General features: G+C 39.2%; 1 protein-coding gene across 5 annotated transcripts in view; it reads right to left on the bottom strand.

Moving 5' to 3' along the window:
• SULF1 (sulfatase 1) overlaps nt 1–17421 on the bottom strand; it is a 122665-nt gene that overhangs the window by 24890 nt on the left and 80354 nt on the right. For all 5 annotated transcript variants that reach the window (XM_019005696.2, XM_015619824.3, XM_015619818.3 and 2 more), the window contains exons 10-14: nt 8628–8778; nt 7451–7626; nt 6773–6901; nt 6452–6508; nt 5340–5469 (exon numbers count right to left, since the gene is read on the bottom strand). In XM_019005696.2, the coding sequence (XP_018861241.1) occupies nt 5340–5469; nt 6452–6508; nt 6773–6901; nt 7451–7626; nt 8628–8778 (643 nt within the window). The remainder of the gene's footprint in view (nt 1–5339; nt 5470–6451; nt 6509–6772; nt 6902–7450; nt 7627–8627; nt 8779–17421) is intronic.

Genomic DNA, 17421 nt, shown 5'->3' with positions numbered 1-17421 from the left:
CTGTTCACAAACTGGAAGGTAGTGTCGAGCAGATGGTAGGAGATGTATGCCCATAAAATAAACAGACCTGTGTCTGGGTTTCACTGCTGAGTCATCCAATCTAAGAGCTGAAATTTTAAACACAGTGCTTAGCAGTCCTTATTTTGGGAGGGTGATTTTTATTTTATTTTTTTTTATCCTATTGGGAAAATGTTAAAAAAATATTGTGGTTTGTGTAATTTTTCTAGGAGGATGAAAATGCATATTTGGCTATGGATTTGATACTGATTATAAATAATGGATTGAGCAGTACACTGGAGACATCCAGCCTATCAGTCACCAGACCTCATAAGGTAACTGTGATCTGGGAAAGAGTGTTAGGTCCCAAAAGTCAAAATTATGCCTTAGGAAAATTCCTATGACTCAGACTGGAGAGAAAAAGAATAAATACTTATGAATTAACTCAACTCCTTAATTACACGTTTAGGTAAGGGAAGAGAGAAAGAAAAAATATAAATGAAAACACAGTTAACATGGTTTTATTTGATATTTGCTAAGTATCCAGAAGAATTTCATGAGTGAGAAGATGGAATGAGTTCAAGAAAAATAACCTGCTGGAGGATTTAAGAGCAGCTTGCCTCTAAACCTCCTGAACTAACATATATTCTTGTCTCAGGTTATTCCAGTGGAAAGTTGAGAAGAGATTTGTGTCATGATAAGGTTGTATTAATCCAGAGAAACATTTGTTCACATGTTATTTTTTCTGCTCTGTTGGAAAATTAACAAAGCTTTATTACAACTTGACACCAACTGTTTCCCATTTTAAAACAAAAGCAGAGTTATGCTGCAGATGAATCAGTATTTCTGTGCAGTGTAGATTATTACTGAGAGGGTAAATATATATCAATGAAATAGAAAAATTCCCTTCAAACCATTTAAGTATTAAAACCCATCAGTATCCACTGCTTAACCAACTGGGCTCAATCAGGTGATCTCAATAAGTTACACCATGTAAACCAGTGACAAATTTGGCATATGAACTGTGAAATAAACCTCCCATTCCCATCATGATTTCTTGAGCATTCTCTCATGGGAAGATGTGGAGGGACCACAAAGGAAATGTCTACCCTTCTCCAAGCCCCAAAGCTGAGCTGGGAGCCCATCAGCTCCTGCTCCCTTTGCCAGGGGAGTGAACCTGGCCGGATGTGATGGGACCGCCTGTGCTTTGGGTGAGCACAGATCAACAGCTGGGGCAGGGCAGGAGCTGAAATCTGGTCTATATCCAAATATGACGTGGGCAGGTGACCTATAACTCACTTAAAAGTTCATAAAATTAACAGCACCTCCCAAGTTATGAAATTGAGGAGGAAGAGGAAAACATGAAATCCTCAAGGCCAGGTACTAAGCAAGCAAAAAATTAAGAGCATGTACTAGAAGGAACATCTGGAGGTCATTTATTTCATCCTCCTCCTCAAAGCAGCAACATTATTAGGTTTGGATGTATCCTGGGGTGGACTTTCCACGGCCTCTTTGGGCTCCAGCTCTTAATCATATTTATGATTGTGCACTTTTTTCCATGCATCTCTTTAGAATATCCCTTACTGAAACTTGTCTCTTTCTGAAAGACCTTTCGCTGTGCACCTCCGAGACATACCTGGGTCTGTCGTCTCTCTAATTAGCTATTGATTAATCAGAGGAAACAATTAGCTTCTTCCTTTGCTTTCTATTCCCCTGACTAAACAAACCTCTGCCCCTTCTCAGTACTTCCGCCCCATCTCTGGGGTCCTCCCTGGACTTGCTCCAGCGCACCGAGGTCCCGCTGCTTGTGGAGATCCCCAGCTGGATGCAGCATTGCAGGTGCAGCCCACAGGCACCAGGGAGAGGTGAGCACTCGCTTCCCATGACCTGTGAGCAGCGCTCTTGCTAGCACAGCTCAGCAGGAGTGCCCCTGTCCTTGGCACGGGCTCACTGCTGACCCCCGTCAATGACTGCGGAACATAACTCCAGAGTGAACGTACCCGGTGCACATCTCAGTCCTGAGATGTTCTCAGGGAGCTGGGTGAACACTTGGAAACTGTCCTCCCATAAAGGGGATTATGAAAAAAACAGCAAGGGGACAGCGATCTACAATGTGATCTACAATGCAAGTGATGTAATCTGTCAATGGTGCTAGAAAATTTAAATACATTAAAAAATAGCAGTGAAAGTATTTAATATTTCTATTTTACAGGTGTTTAGTATCTTCTCTTCACACCTCCTGTTTTTTAAGTTTATCTATTTTCAGATACACATTGGACATATAAAAAAAAGAATTTTGAAATTTTAATTAAAAAAATTATTATGCTAGGTTCCTTTCTGTTCCTTTCTTTTAAAGAGAAAATAAGCTGAAGCAAGTATTAGCCTGAGTACCACATCCTTGGGGATTTTGGAACAAGCAGATCTCAGGATTGCACCTCATTTTAATACAGGAAAAAATATTATTTTCTCTTTCAGCTTCCTTTTCAAATAAACTGCATATTGACTACGGCAAATTCAAATTAAGAGCAAGCTTTTAATGGTGTATTAATTCCCCAAATGCTTATTCTTAGTTTCAGACATTCAGCAGCAGCTTCCCAAAGACCAGTAATTTCACTATTTTAGAATCTGTCAGCAATTACTCATTCTGTGAAAGTAATTTTAATTTAACTGATGTTAACTGCAACTGATTAGAGTAAACATAGGAAGTATTATAAGCCACCGTAATTTAAATGAAGATTTTATTTCTATATATGCATCTATGTAATTGAAATAAAATATACAAATCTCAAAAGATAAAACAAAGTTAATTCATGCACAGCAATATTTTCTCTTTTCTAAGAGGTGCAAAATGACTAGAGCAAATCTGCTGCAGGAACCTCATATTAAACTATGACGGCTCAGAAATTAACATTGGAACACATTTGGACTAAAGTACATTTATTTGACCCACTAATTTTTTTTTTTTTTAAGAACTTTTTTACATGGAAAAAAACCCTGCAGACACTTATTTCACATTGCAATGCCTCCCTGAAGTTCATATTAGTCCAGTGCTGGTCCTTAACTTTACCCCTTACCTATTCTATGCTGGCTTTCCTGTGAGCACCACAGGCAGTCTGTGCTTGAGAGAGAAACTGGCCTTGTTTCCCAGGCATTTTCCTGGCATGAGGGAAATGGAATGGGAGGAATGGGTCTGCACCCCATGGGCTGAGCCCAGTGGATCCTCCACCCTTTACCACACTGCCTAACAGAAGTTTTCCATAGGCACATTTAACTTCAGCATCACTGCAGGAAGCCTTCAGGATGTTGGAATTACCAGGGACAGCCTTGATCTATTTTTTAAAGAAAATAATGTATACACACCAATGTCTGGGTCTGAAAATTGGTCTTAAAGAGGCCAATTCAGCACTTTCCCTTATCCAGCTGTGAGGGATGGCTGCTAGGCTGTGTGCAGCCAACATATCTTCAGCATTGAAAAGACTTTGATGAGAGTTTGTAGGTGGGAGACCCACTATCAAACACTATTGCTCTTGTAGCCTCCTTACTGACTGCAGCCCTTCTTCCTTCACCTTTGATCAAACTGGATTCACCAATATAGGATGGATTACTGCCCCAAGCTGAGAACAGGGCTGTGAGCAGGGTTTCCTACTGCTTCAGGTGTGGTACCTGGTCAGGATATTTAACCTTTTCTATTCATATGTGAAAAAATAGCTATTACAAACCTGGATTTTAGCATAAGAGGTAATTAATACAAAGAATTGAATAAATATAAGGAATTGCAAAGAAAATATTTTGTTACTTTAAAAAGAAACCTCTTAGCGTCTAACAGTCTAAACTACTTCACTGATCTCCTTTAGTTTTTATAAAGCATTCAGATTTTCAAATTTAATCTCTGTTTACAATGGCAGTGCTTGAACCCCTGAAAACTTTGCCCTTGGGTGAGACTGCGATGCTGTGTATATCCCTTCAAAAGCAGCTGCATTTAAGGAGCATGTGTGAGGTGAGAGCTGTGGCAGAGGACCCGACCAAGGATGTGACAGCCAAAACATGAGTCCAGTCCAATCTGTGATTAACCACGAATTACTGTAACCCTACCCTGTGCAGGAGGCGAAGGGGAAGGGCAGGGACGGAGCCTTTCTTTGGGTGAGCTGTCCCCGGCGCCCCCGGGCTGGCCGTGCCGAGCGCGGCCTGCCCGGGCCAGCACCATGGGTGGCAGCAGCGGCCAGGCCGCACAGAGAAGGCTTTGTGCCCTCCTTCCAAACAGCCCGCCGAGATCCCAGCGCCAGCCCCACGGCTGCTGCAGTGGGCTGAGCAAACATCTGAGGGGAAAGCACAAGCTCCAGGCTCCTGGCCTGCCTGGGAGAAATCACCTCACACTTCTCTGGGGAGGTGTGTGGGGATGGGGATGGACTACAAGGACGGCAAGGCAGGCACAAGGCACTGCCTGGGGCCCCCAGCCTGTGCCCCAGCGTGGCTGGAGGTGGTGTCAATGAGAAGGCATACAGCTCGCCTACACATCTCCCCAGTAAATCCATCTTCATGTGTTACCATAGGTGTAGCATTAATTCGGGATGGATTGAAGAAAATTTGGAGTCAGAATCGCTTTTCTTAATTTAGCTCTCTTCCTGTGCGTGCACTGCAGAGATGCAGGTGTAAGCTTAGTAGCCAGGGGTGCAGTAATTTCTGGTTTTATGAGCAGGCAATTAGACCTTTGTATCAGAGTCAGGTGTTATACTGAAATCATTAAGGCTGCAAGAAGAAAAAGTAATGCTCGGGAATGGGTATCACTGCCTGAATCCTTACAGTGACCTGAAATAGGGAGTGTTTCTGGGCAAGGGCACCCTTCCATTTAAAGTGTTTCAAAAACAATAAAGGATGATGATTACTAAGTGTGCTGTTCAGTTGTTCATCCCAGCAAATGAAATAATGTGTAATCTTAGGACTAACCTGCTTGCTTTGGTAATGCTTTGAACTAGCCTGGTGAGCACAAGCTTTCACTGCTCAAAAAGATTCTCTCCCTTATTAACAATTATCACTAAACTATCTTGCATATTTATTAATAGACACAATCAAATAAAAAGTAGCCATTTCATGTTATGTTTGTGGACAAGGGTTTTACCACAAGTTCTGTACTAAGACAGCAAACAAAGGACCAGGTCTTCAACATTTTAAATTGGACCACTGCTTAGAGAAATTTGTCTGGTTTTCTTTAGCTCTGAAGATATTAACAACAGTGAACTTTTAGTTACCTACCAAAAGCCATATTCTTCAAATTCTTTTGACCCATAGTGTTAAATGCGTATTTCCCTGCAACACCTAAAAAACTGCAGGGAATCATGGCTTACCTGTCCTGGCTGTTCACAGGCTGTCTGGTATCTTGCTTGTTGGCATAATTCTTTTACTCTCTCATACTTTGGTAGTTGATTAGACTGCTGAGTGTTTCTGTTGGATTCCTCCTTCTTGCGTAGAAATTTGCTTATTAAAAAAATAAAGCAAAATGTTTTAGATATGTTGTTCTAAGCCCTAATGATGAATGTAACTTGAACAACAGAGCTACTTGAAGGTTCAATGTCTCAAGGAAAAAAATCCCCACACTTCTGTTAATGACTTTTGATGTAGGTCACATACTGAAATAAAGGCTCAGGTGATTGGCTGAAAATTGCCACAAGATAAATAAGTGCTGCTAAAATACGTCTAACTGGTTCAGATCAGCACCATTCATACATAAATGAAGGTTCTCTCACAAAGCAAAACTCTTTGAAGCAACACTTTCTTGGCTGGAAAATACAGCTGAAGACACAACAGGACTTTCATACTCAGCACAAGCTTGGCTGTATCTTACATATTGCGATGTGTCTTTTATGCACTGCTTTGTAATACAACAGACAAGGTTTTCATAATCTGTAAAGTCATAAAGTGCCAAAAGGAAATTGCTGTAAAATTTTTACCTACAGAAAATTTTCGCTGCAACAACTGGCAAGGTACAAGGGCATAAGGAGTTATCAGCAAAGAGAGGAGCAGTTACAGTCATGAATCTTAACTACACATAAGTCTTAGCTGGAACTAAAATGGAGAATGTTTCTAATATATGACGGAAAATACAAAATCAGATGATAAGAGGATTCTACACAGTTGGATTTCAAATGGAGATTTGGGAAGAAAATGATTCGGATAATGACAAAACTGGGCACAAGCACAATGTTAGGGAAAGAGGTTAGGAGAATCACCAGGAAAGCATGCTTCCAAATTTCTTCAGAGAAAGGGATTAAGGAGCTCAGTAGATTGCAAATGCAGTGGTGGGAAACTAGGAAAAAAGTCATGCCTGTCAGTTTGCTTGCAAAATTTACTGCTTCTCTGACCATAAAAAAGAAGAGGAGGAAGCAGAAAGGAAAGCATGCACAAGGGAGTGTTCCCAGCAGGCAGGCTCTCCCAAAACTCTCTCACCCCTAATAATTACCCTCTTTCCACTAGAAATGTGTCACGCCAAATTTTGATCTTCTTGTTTGTCCGAAACCTGAAAATAAAATAATAACATTTGCTGCTGGCACTGAAGCATACCAATGTAAGTGTTAACAAATTATTTTTGAAAAAAAAACAACTCTCCACTTATATATATGTGCAATTTTATAGATCTACTACTTAAGAGACTCTTGAAATGGGAAAGTTGTGGTCGTTGCTATGACACAGCTCATTTTCACAGAATCTGTTTTTCCACTCAGTTGTTGATTTACTAAGGTGTTTGTTTCTGAACTGGCTAAAAAGGGAACTTGGGACCCACCTGTTTCCTGGTCTCTCCAAGTCCAGAAGCTTTAGTACAGATTTGCCATCCATATCTGGAGGTGTGTCAAGGCCTGCTATATCCAGAATTGTTGGAGCAAGATCAATATTCAGAACTATCTGAGGCACTCTGAAAATCAACAGGAAAGGTCATAGTTGCCATGTGTTCAATGTGTAAGTGTTCACATTCTCTTGGAAATAGAATGATAATTAATGCTTATCAGGGCTTTGAAGATGTAAAGCTCTACAGAAGTGCTAAGTTTAGAAAACCCCCTTTGAAGTCTACAACTGAGAATGATAGGCCAGTACTGCAGACTGACATCACAAAGAAAAAGTTAAGCACAATAAAACAAGGAGGTGCAGCAGCAACACTGCTCTTATCTCATTGACAATGAGGGCACGATGCTAAATGACAGCATGAGCAGTAAAGATGAGTGCATCATTTCTAAAAGCAAAACCCAAGTTTTGCTATAGGACTGTGCATTACACAGTTTTCTCATCTGCATTATAACTTATTCATAATATGCAAAGTGAAAAAACTGCCTCTTCATGAGACTCATTGCTCTGCAATAATAGGGCATCCTTTATGAAATGAAACTAGACAGAGTGATAATTACATGCTCCCAGAAACATTTTACATTAGGCTCAACAGCTGTGCCAGAGACATAAGGGAACGTACACTGATCCTGGCTCCACACTTGGACCACGAATAAAGAAAGGAACTCGAATGTCGAAGTCATACGGCATTGACTTCCCCTTGACCAGTCCGAACTGCCCAATATGGTATCCATGGTCAGCAGTATAAATAATGTAGGTATTCTCCAGTTCTCCCATCTCTGCAAGCATTTGGTGTAACTGCAACCCAGCACAGAAAGAACTGAGTTATATGTAGCAAAACATATTTTATGTAGAATCATGTATAACCATCATTTATAATCATTAAATATGGAGGACCAAACATGGCATCAATGATGTTGACACAGATTCTGGGGACTAGCATTTGTACATCTTGCCTTTACTGTGCTGTGAAAAAATCAACATACCAGTTCAATGTCACACTTGTCAGAGGGGATAATTAAACAGCTCCAGAAAAGTAGAGTAGAAAAAATATGGTAATAATGGGGTAGTTGCCTTAGTATGTCCAAAATTCATTGTGTACTCAAACACTGCTTGTGAAAAAAGTCTGCTACAGCTTTAGGGGAAAAGGTACTCAGATTTGATTTACTGTGCTAGTCTACAACTTTCTCATTTCTTACAGTTGTGGGCTTGGGAAAAAGCTGTAAATTTTTATTAAAGTTTAAAGAAATCTCTCTAGGGGAAGATCTTTGGTCATGGTGCTTGATTTTGGAACAAAAAGTCATACAAAGTAAACCTAATAGTTCATGTATCATGTTACCTATAATTAGCAGTACACTGCATTGCCTAACTTCTGCAAACATTTGTAGACTGACACCTGAGTTGCTGTGATTTGCCAGTTCCCAGATTTCAACTGAAGGACAAACTGTGAAGGGATTGTGTGAAATTAATAGAAGTTGTCATGAGTGCACCTGTGTCTATCCATGTGTATGCACAGGTGATGCATCTTCTGTTAATACCAGGCTTTATACTAGGCCCAGTGGCTTTTCCCTTTAAGAAAGCCCACTATTTTTTTGAACCAGCAATTGAAAGAAGAAAGCCAGGAGCTTGGCTTCTTGTTGCAGAGAACCAGAATTCAATTCCACTGGGAAAAAGTGGAGTAATTCCTCCATACAATGACCTTCTCCAGAATGTTGTTGGTGAAGGTAAAGAAAGAATTAAGGAATTTAATTTTTTTATTGACGAATAAGATTGTATTTACAGAAGTCTCTTGCACTCACTCTTTCCATAGAGTCGTCAACTGACATCAAGGTCTGAAGTCTTTTGCGCTGCAAGACGTTGGTAAACTCCATGTGGATTGGCAGCATGGGCCCTGTGTACTGCATAATCCAGTGCTTATCCATGTTTGGTGCGTAGTTATAGCTGGGAGTACTGGAGGAAAAGAACAGATCTGAAAATTTGTGCAGCATGATAGACATCAGAGGGAGGTGGAAACTCCTCCAACAAACAGTTAAATCACAAATTCCATGTGGTATCTGACAACTATCAGAAAACATCACTTCAGTGGCTTCCAAGATTCACTGGGTCATCTCCCAGTGTATCACCTCCTCAAGACATTTTAACCACTTACTTTCCAAGCTTTCTTTCAGACTCAAAGATGACCACAAGTTCCATGTTAATATTTAGAATTTGCCAAAATCTATTTCTCAAACAATCCTGGAATCATTTAAAAGGCTTATCTGCATGATGCATCCCATATAGATAAGAAAAATTAAGGAAGTCAGAGATAAAAATGACTGTTTACTTAAGGTATATTGCCCTGATACTTCCAGTAGAGAAATTACTTTTAAATAAAAGTCAAAGAAAGGTATTTTCCAGTGGGACAAATAAATTTAGTAGTCAGTATAAACAATACCACCAGTGTTACAGCCAGTTCTACACTAAATACTGTTGAGGTGTTATTTTCTATGTGAATGTAAAGCACAAGCACAAAATTAACCATGACAACAAAACTGAACTAACATGGCTATTGATACCAGTACTACAAAGAAGTATGGCACAGAGTCCTATCTAAAGCAAGAAATTATGCTTGAAGAGTTTGCACAAACATCAAAAGAAATATTTAAGAGTGGTGTTCCAGCCACAGCCAGTGTATTTTTGAAAGATAGCGTGTAAGAAACAAAAATATTTTCCCAGAGATATCACCTTGGGAGAAAATGTGTGGCAAAAAATGTGTCAAGTAAATTTTCTCTACAAACATATTACAAAAGTTCTCCATCCATCTTGTTTTTATGCCTAGCATACATGACAATTACAAGGTGAAGAGAAAGCAAGCAAAATCCATGTCCCATAATGGTTTCACCTATGTATGAGCAGATTCCTTTTCTAGAAAGAAGGAATCTAGGTTCTGTTGTTTTCATTAGAGTTCTTTGGGTTTTATTTTCCCCCTGTTTCTAGTGCACTGCTGTACCTGATACATGAATAGCAGCATTATATTTGAAAATCAAACATAAAGAGAAAGTGAAAGAAATACTGTTGGGTGATTAGATTAATTTGATTCTTTTTATTTTCTTTTCAGTTTGCAATAAAAATGCAATTCAGTATTGATTTACTGTTTAGGTACTGAAAATTATAGCATGTGTATTTACAAAAGGTACATTTTCCCCACTGAAATATGTATGTGTAGTTGTCTTTTCTTAAAATGAACAATATCAGAATACTGTGTAATGTAGAGTTGTACCTTAAATCCTTCACTTAGGTTGCATTTTTCTTTACACGGTTGTATGTGATCCCAGAATGGTGGAAGCAGTTGATTTTTATATCAGATATCAGATATGATATGTATAACCTTTAGCTACACACTCTGAGAACAAAAACCAGCTGAAAGGATAATGTAGTAAACTGATAATCAACTTCAATAAATTAGTGGAGTCCACATTTTAACTGGAGAGCATTATTTGAGGAGTTAGAGTCTGAGAAGTATGTCATTATTACACACAGCAAGTTTTGACTATTCTACTTAATCATTAGACTCAAGGGAAAAGAGAAGTGATGCAATAATATCACAGGACTCCAAACGAGATTAAGAAGTATGAGAAGGTTAGCTCCCTACTGAGCAAAGACAAGCATAAACTAGAATTCCTTATCTGTTGAAAAATCTTTTATTTCATGTTGAAAAGTCAAAGTTTTTGTAATTTCCCATGGTAGAAGTCTGATTTTTAAAATGAATACTGTCATAATATTAATAAGATTTATCCCAGGAGCACAGCCCTCTGTGTTGCTGGATAGCCAGCAGTCCTAGCAGAGGGAGACCACTGAAGAAGCAAGTCTTAGGAATTTTGTCACCTACCACTTATCAGCTATCAGACAGAAAAGAAGGATACTTTCAGTGCAAATTTTTCTCTGTTTCCTTGGAAGTTTGTCAGACAAGATGTTTTCCCATGAAAGAGCTCATTTTTGATTAATCAGCCTTTCCTAGTAAAACCCTGCTTTTTTTCAGTGGGGTCCTGAGTGCCCCAGCCACAGAGCGATGAGGTGGCTGTGAGCTGCTCTCAGCTGGCAGCGTGGTGACAGCCTGCTGCTGTGCCAGGAAGGAGAGCCAGCTGCTGAAGCAGGCTCAGGTCTTATGTTCCCAGGCTATTGTGAGCAGCCTCCTCCACATAATGGATAGTTTTTAAAAGCAGCACTCAAGGGTTTAGCAGGGCAGTTAAAACCTTTCACAGACACTTTCCAAATGCATTTTGAATTTTCTGGGTGAGAAATGCAGCAGGCAGAGAGGGAGCAGAATTTTCCTCCCAGACAATTCAAGGAAAAGGAACCTTCTGTGAAATATCCAGTGTCACTGGCTGATGGATAAATGTGAAACAGGGGTCCATAATGTCAGAAAAAGAGTACTAAGGAAGAGACAGAAAGGAATTCCAAAACCCCGCAGTTTGTATACATTCCCTGTGTACCCCTGTTTGTTGGACCTTTCAGAAATCCACCAGAATGGCGCTGGTTGCCAGGCACAAGATCTGACACTGCCCTAAAATCTATCTACCTCTTTTTTTTTTGCTATAAATGTAACCAACCAACCAACCACTGCAGACGTAAATCTTAGGGATAATATTGCTGACTTCTGGAAACTTTTCCATGTAGACAGATCTCTTCCTGGTCAGTGATAATTTTTATCACAACATTTTTTTTCTTGAAGCAGCTGGAGATATCAGTTAAATGTTCAGCTGTTATAAGTCCTGGAAGGTCCTTATGACATGGTCTGTCACTGTTTCTATTCTTCCATTTTTGGGAACAACTTTGCTCTGTATTAACAAGTCCTGCTGTAAACTAACACTTGACAACTACATTTCCTTGGTTCCCCTTTGCACTGGAAGTTTGAAGTCGAAGATGTGTGCCATGTCTTCCACCACCTCCTCTCAGTCGTGGAGTCCATCTTGTGTTGAGTACATTAGTTGATCCATGATCAGCAGACAGTGCCAGGTAGCAAATTATTTTCAGGTTGTCCATGGCCTCTAGGTCTGGCAGCTGCTACTGTAGTACTTGTCATTCTTGTAGAATATACTAACTTGGGCAAATCTAGATTGTCCTGTTGCTCACTTTTATTTGTCCAGCACATACTGTGAAGAACTTAATACACAGAGACTGCTTGGCACTCCCTAACAGATCTGTTCTGGCACTGGAAGATATTAGATTCATAAGATTTTTGAATTGATACCCTCAGTTAAACTAACCAAAAAAATTCCAAATACTTAACAATAACAAACGCTGAGCGTAAGCACTTTTCTATAAACGCATACTCATAATGAGAACATTTCACCCTGAGATTTTGTAATCAATCACCTATGTGAATAAGTATACAGAGAAATTTACAGTGGTAATCAAGTGATCTACAGACTATGGAAGGAATAAATATTGGCAAGAACTAGTGCATTTTTAAAGAAAGATTCTCCACAAAAATCTATAATTTGTCTGTAAACATCAGTTCAAGTAGATACTTATGTTGGGAGAAAAGGAGCAACATTAGCACTCACTGCTGTAATCAAAAGGCCTCAGTAATTCTTTCTGAAAACATATTTACTATATTCATATATTTAAATTTGAACTTCAAAATTAAGAATGCATTTGGATTTTAAGGTACCACAACAACTTTAAGTTAGGCAAGAAATGATAAAAATGCCCAACAGTGCCAAAAAATGGATGCTTGTACTTAAGGATCAATTAAAATGGGGTCCCCAAACAAATAATTCAGAAATGAATTTCACTAGCTTCTGCTAGTAACTGAACTGAATTGTCATACTGAATGAAATAAATGGAATATAGCCCTTTTGAAAATCATTATTACAAAAAGATATTTTAGAGTTAAGAAAGGATTGGGAGACTACAGCATGTTTTAAGAGCTTCAAGAACTTAGTATAACTTTAAATTAACATTTGCTTTCTAAAAAATTAATCTAAATATATACATGTCTCTAACAGATGGGATACTGTGGAGAGAAAAAAGTATGTTTCCAAACATTCCTTCAATTGCTCATAGTAAAAATCTGTGTTTGCCCCTATTTACAACCTCCTAATTCCCTCCTGTTTATACTCAACAAAAGAAATTATGTTCACAAAAATACTGCCTAAAAATGTTTGGTTTGAATAATTCCAAGAAGTTCTCAGGGGGTTTTAACCCAAAAGTGTTTGGCTAATCTTCTGTTTGGATTGGGAGTCCTCCAGTTAGTGAAAATAATACAGGCCTTAGATGCCCCAAGAACATTTTCATTTCATAAAAATAAAAGTCAACAACATTATAAAATAATACCTCTTGTAAAACTGATTGAGAAAAATGAATAGTTTCTGTACAGAATTAGCACCTCTGTTATTCTTTGAAATGTGATTAGCAAACACAGCATAAGTGGTCATGTTTCTTCAAGAGAAAATAAACAAAGGAAGCAAATTCTTTGTTTCCAGGGAAAGTAGACTTCCAGGTTTAGACACTGTTCTTGGAAAGCAGGAAGATTAGGTTCTGGGCAAAATTAAAAGTGAAAAAAAACCCCACTGACCAGTTGCCATGGTCAGTATTAATGTGAAGTTGAATTTCACCACTCTGGGTCTGCTTTTGCTGCCTTTTAAAAGGGGACTCTTTTAAACCCAGTGATATTTATAGATCTGGGTATGTGGGGTATGAAAGTTTCACTCCTGAAGTGTAACAGAACTGCTGTATTTTAGAATAAAGAAGTGAAACAGGTTTTGCCTGTTATATGTAACACCTTTTTAATTTAGGAAACATTACTTGTTGCTCCTGCAGAAGTTAACTGTGCAATCAGAATATGACTTACATTTCTATTTCACACCATTTCTTCTTGTCTTGTTTAAAATCACACTCACAATGACGTGTGTGATGATTTTGATCATTTATCTCTAAGTCAGGAGTCCAAGCAGGCCTCGGGCCAGTAGTGACACTACACACTGATACATCAAGATTTATTACTGATGCAAATTCATGATCCCACCCTAATGGCCCCGTGTCTGCATTACAAGAAGTACCATTGTTACTGACAGATGTTGGAGACTCAGCCTCACAGCCACCTCACACCCCAAATTCACACTGAAGACTGCTCTGGGGATCCAGTGCTACAACACTTCTTTTGGTGCTTCAGTACTGCAGACACTCTGCTACCTGCACACCTGGTTTATCAGTACCTTTCATGAGATCTTTAACTGGAAATATAAAATTCTGCCTTTCATATCACCAACCTTTTCTTAGCTTGTGGAGGTTTCTGATCTATTCCAAGAGAGATCAGATTCCATTTATATCTGCTCCTCCTAATGTTTCTAGCTTGGCAATGGGATTGCTTCCAGGTAGTCATAAAATCTGGCTGTGAGTCCTCCTGCCAGCCCAAGTATTTTAACTCAGCACAGCCAGCAGTGTTTCAGATTTCCATTTTTTTCATTCTTCAGTAAACCTGCCTCCTGCAGATTTTTGCTTCTAATGTTTGTTTACTTCTTGTTTACTTCAACACTTATAAACAGCTTAGGTCTGATTCACAGTTCCCCTAAGACTGGTTCACACTGAAAGGTAAAGGGAAGTTAAAGTGCCAGAGGCCCAGAGCATAACAGATAATTCAGGCTTTCATCAGAGCATCCTTTGAGTCAGAGCTTTCCTGCTCAGCTGTCTGATGAAACAAGGTTGTCTTGCAACGTAACTTCATATTTAACAAAAACATTTCCAAAGGTCTAACAACCCTGTTCCCGAAACAGATGATGTTCATTACCACAGCAAAAATCTATGTATTGCTTTCATCTAGTACATCTTCTCTAGTCCCATTTTCTTCCATAGAAATAATGTCTGGGATAGTTACAATATGTGCATTAGTATGATTTATTTTCAGAAAATATATCACTCATTATGGTGATAGCAGCCAGGATAAACCTTCAGAAACATTTTTAGATGTCAGAAATAGGACATACTTTATGTGGGAGAGTTGGAGGGGAGAATGGATGCTTAAAAACAATAAAGAGTCTGCTGCTTCCAGTATGATATAGTTTGTTTTTCATTTTAAGCTGGAGTTAATAAGAATTAACAGAAATCACTTTATAAGCAAACAGTGTACACATCATTATGCTTCTTGTCTTTGTAAGACGTTCCATGCCGCTCCAGAGTGTATTTGTGCTGAGGAGGACAGGACTGTAACATAATGATAGTATGTAATGACACATTTTCTTTTTGTCTTTCATGTATTTTTCATAAATCTTAAGGACTTTGCTGCTGCATTCATTTGATTTTATTCTTGCCATGTTGATAAGCGAGGAAATGAGACCAATAGACGCCCACACTTAAGGGCAGAGCTCTCCCTGGAGTATTTCCTGCCATAGCCACTCCCTTCTTTATATGTTTGTGCCAGTGGAAAACTTCTTCTAAGCAAACTTTTGGCTTGTTTTTTTTTGATGTTGGTTTTATTTTGGTTTAATTTATAGAGGCAGTATTTCAATCTCTAGCAGGCACTTTACCAGCAAAAAGACATCATGTAATTTAAGGGTCTGCTTCAGCTACTGTTCTTTTAAGCAAAACTTCTCACATGTGGTTGACAGGCTATCTTAATCCTTGGTTTGTAGGTATAACCTTCCATCTCAGTTTGTTAAGCCAGCAAGCAGCTTTTGACCTGGTTTCCCTTCTTTGTTGGAGGTAGGCGTTACAGTAACATGATACAGCAACTACATTTCTAAAAACAAAATCCAAGGTCAGATGGCTGTCACCCAAGGTCAGAAGGAAAGAGATTCAAATGGTGCTTGACCACCAAGGAAGAAAACCTAAGGGTTAAATGTACAAATTACACAAACCTTGGCAGGAGGGATTTTATTGTTCTTGTTCTGTTTTCATAGGGAACGCCGAATATTTCTGTGAGAACTGAACTTCTCATATCTTTTAGAGCACATTGCTCATATTTTTGATAGAGAAAAATCAAGTTGGAATCTTTAGCCACCCAAACCCAAATTAGCAGTTTATCTTCAATTTGTCTCATTTCTCAGTCTGCAGACTGAACTTTAGCACATGCAGTCAGTCAGTGCAATAAAAAACACAAAACAAGCCAGCAAGGATCTCCTGAGGTCATTGGAGAAAAAACCCTTTGCATGAAGCCTGCCAAGAAATCAACAGCACCAGAAGAAAAAAAGAAGCACAGCTGAGTGCTCTTAAAAGTAGCTTAGCAGAGCAAGGTAGTTAGACCCCAGGAGTCCACACAAATAAAAATTAATTTTAGCTTGGATTTTGCTTAATCTTAGCAGATAACAAATAACTTGTATACAAGGTGGAGACACAGTTAAAAATTTGGAGACTAACTAAAGCCTTTTGTTCTACCAGCACAAGCTAGAAAACAATCAGGCTGAAAACACCAAGCAGTAGAAAGTGTCAGGAGCATGATAAACCAAAGCAAGTTCCTACAAGCACTTGTCAGAAGACAGGGAGCAGTGAGCCTAAAATGAGTTGCTTTGGCCTGGGGAGAGGTAGGGTGAGATACAATGATTCAGTGCTTTTCTTCCAGACACTGTCCCCACAGCTAAGAGGAAGCAGTTTGGATCCTGCCCTCCCGTATGATGGATAGTCCCCCAGCAGGCAGGATGGCTTGCCTGAGGCCAGGCAGTCTGTGCCACTAAATGGGAGGCAATCTGTTGAATGGGGTAAGAACAAATAGATATAACTCTCTTGCAATGAAAAGCGGCAATTGAAAGACATGGGAGAAATCTGTTCAATTTGATATAGTGACTATTCATTATTCTTCACGGAATGGGAAGCAGGAGACACAGGTGCCATAACCAAGCTCCAGGTTTAGAAGGAAAGAAAAAGTATCCCTTTGTCCCCAGTGCACAGAGCGGCACCACTTGTTGCCACAGGATGATGGGGCTGCCACCAGAGCTCAAAAAGAGATCAAACCAATGCAAAGAGAATGGGGCCCACTGACCTGGATGCTTCACCTAAACTGGTGATTTTCAGAAGCTAGAAAACAGGGAAAAAAGGCTGTGTTTTTACTTTCCCCCTCACCTCACCATTGTTCTCTGCTACTTTCTGCTGGAACACAGAATTCAGGACTGAGAATGTTCTTTAGTGCAACCCAGTATAACAGGTTTCATGTATTTGTGTCTACCTTATTTACCAACTAAAATCTCAACTTCATTACTTCCCTATCTGGGTAGAAACTACTCCGAATATCTAAATAACTACAAAACACTGCTGACTGGTTTGCATTTCTTGCAAAGCCTAGTCTTAGGAATGTGGGATCATGGAGAGCATAAGATTATAAGGTCAGGGAGACCGGCATATCTAAAAAGTAGCAGGCAGTAAGAGGATAAAAAGATGCAGAACATCAAAAATGTAACCACGTGCCATGAACAACAAATCTCTTTCTGGCCCCAACTGGTGATCAGTTTATACATGCCATTTATGTAGTAACTACTACTCCTAGAAATTTTGAAGTATTTGATGTAAATTGAATAACCATCCTGGTATGTGAACTACTGCAGAGTAAAATACAAATTTTAGGCCAAGGAGCTTTCCCATTGCCTAATGAAATTGATTTGTCCTCATTTTGAGAGGACAAAT

Source organism: Parus major, chromosome 2 (genome assembly GCF_001522545.3).
Source record: "Parus major isolate Abel chromosome 2, Parus_major1.1, whole genome shotgun sequence".
Taxonomy (NCBI): Eukaryota; Metazoa; Chordata; class Aves; order Passeriformes; family Paridae; genus Parus; species Parus major.
Note: the sequence above shows the minus strand (reverse complement) of the source record. Positions and strands in the feature narration are given on the sequence as shown.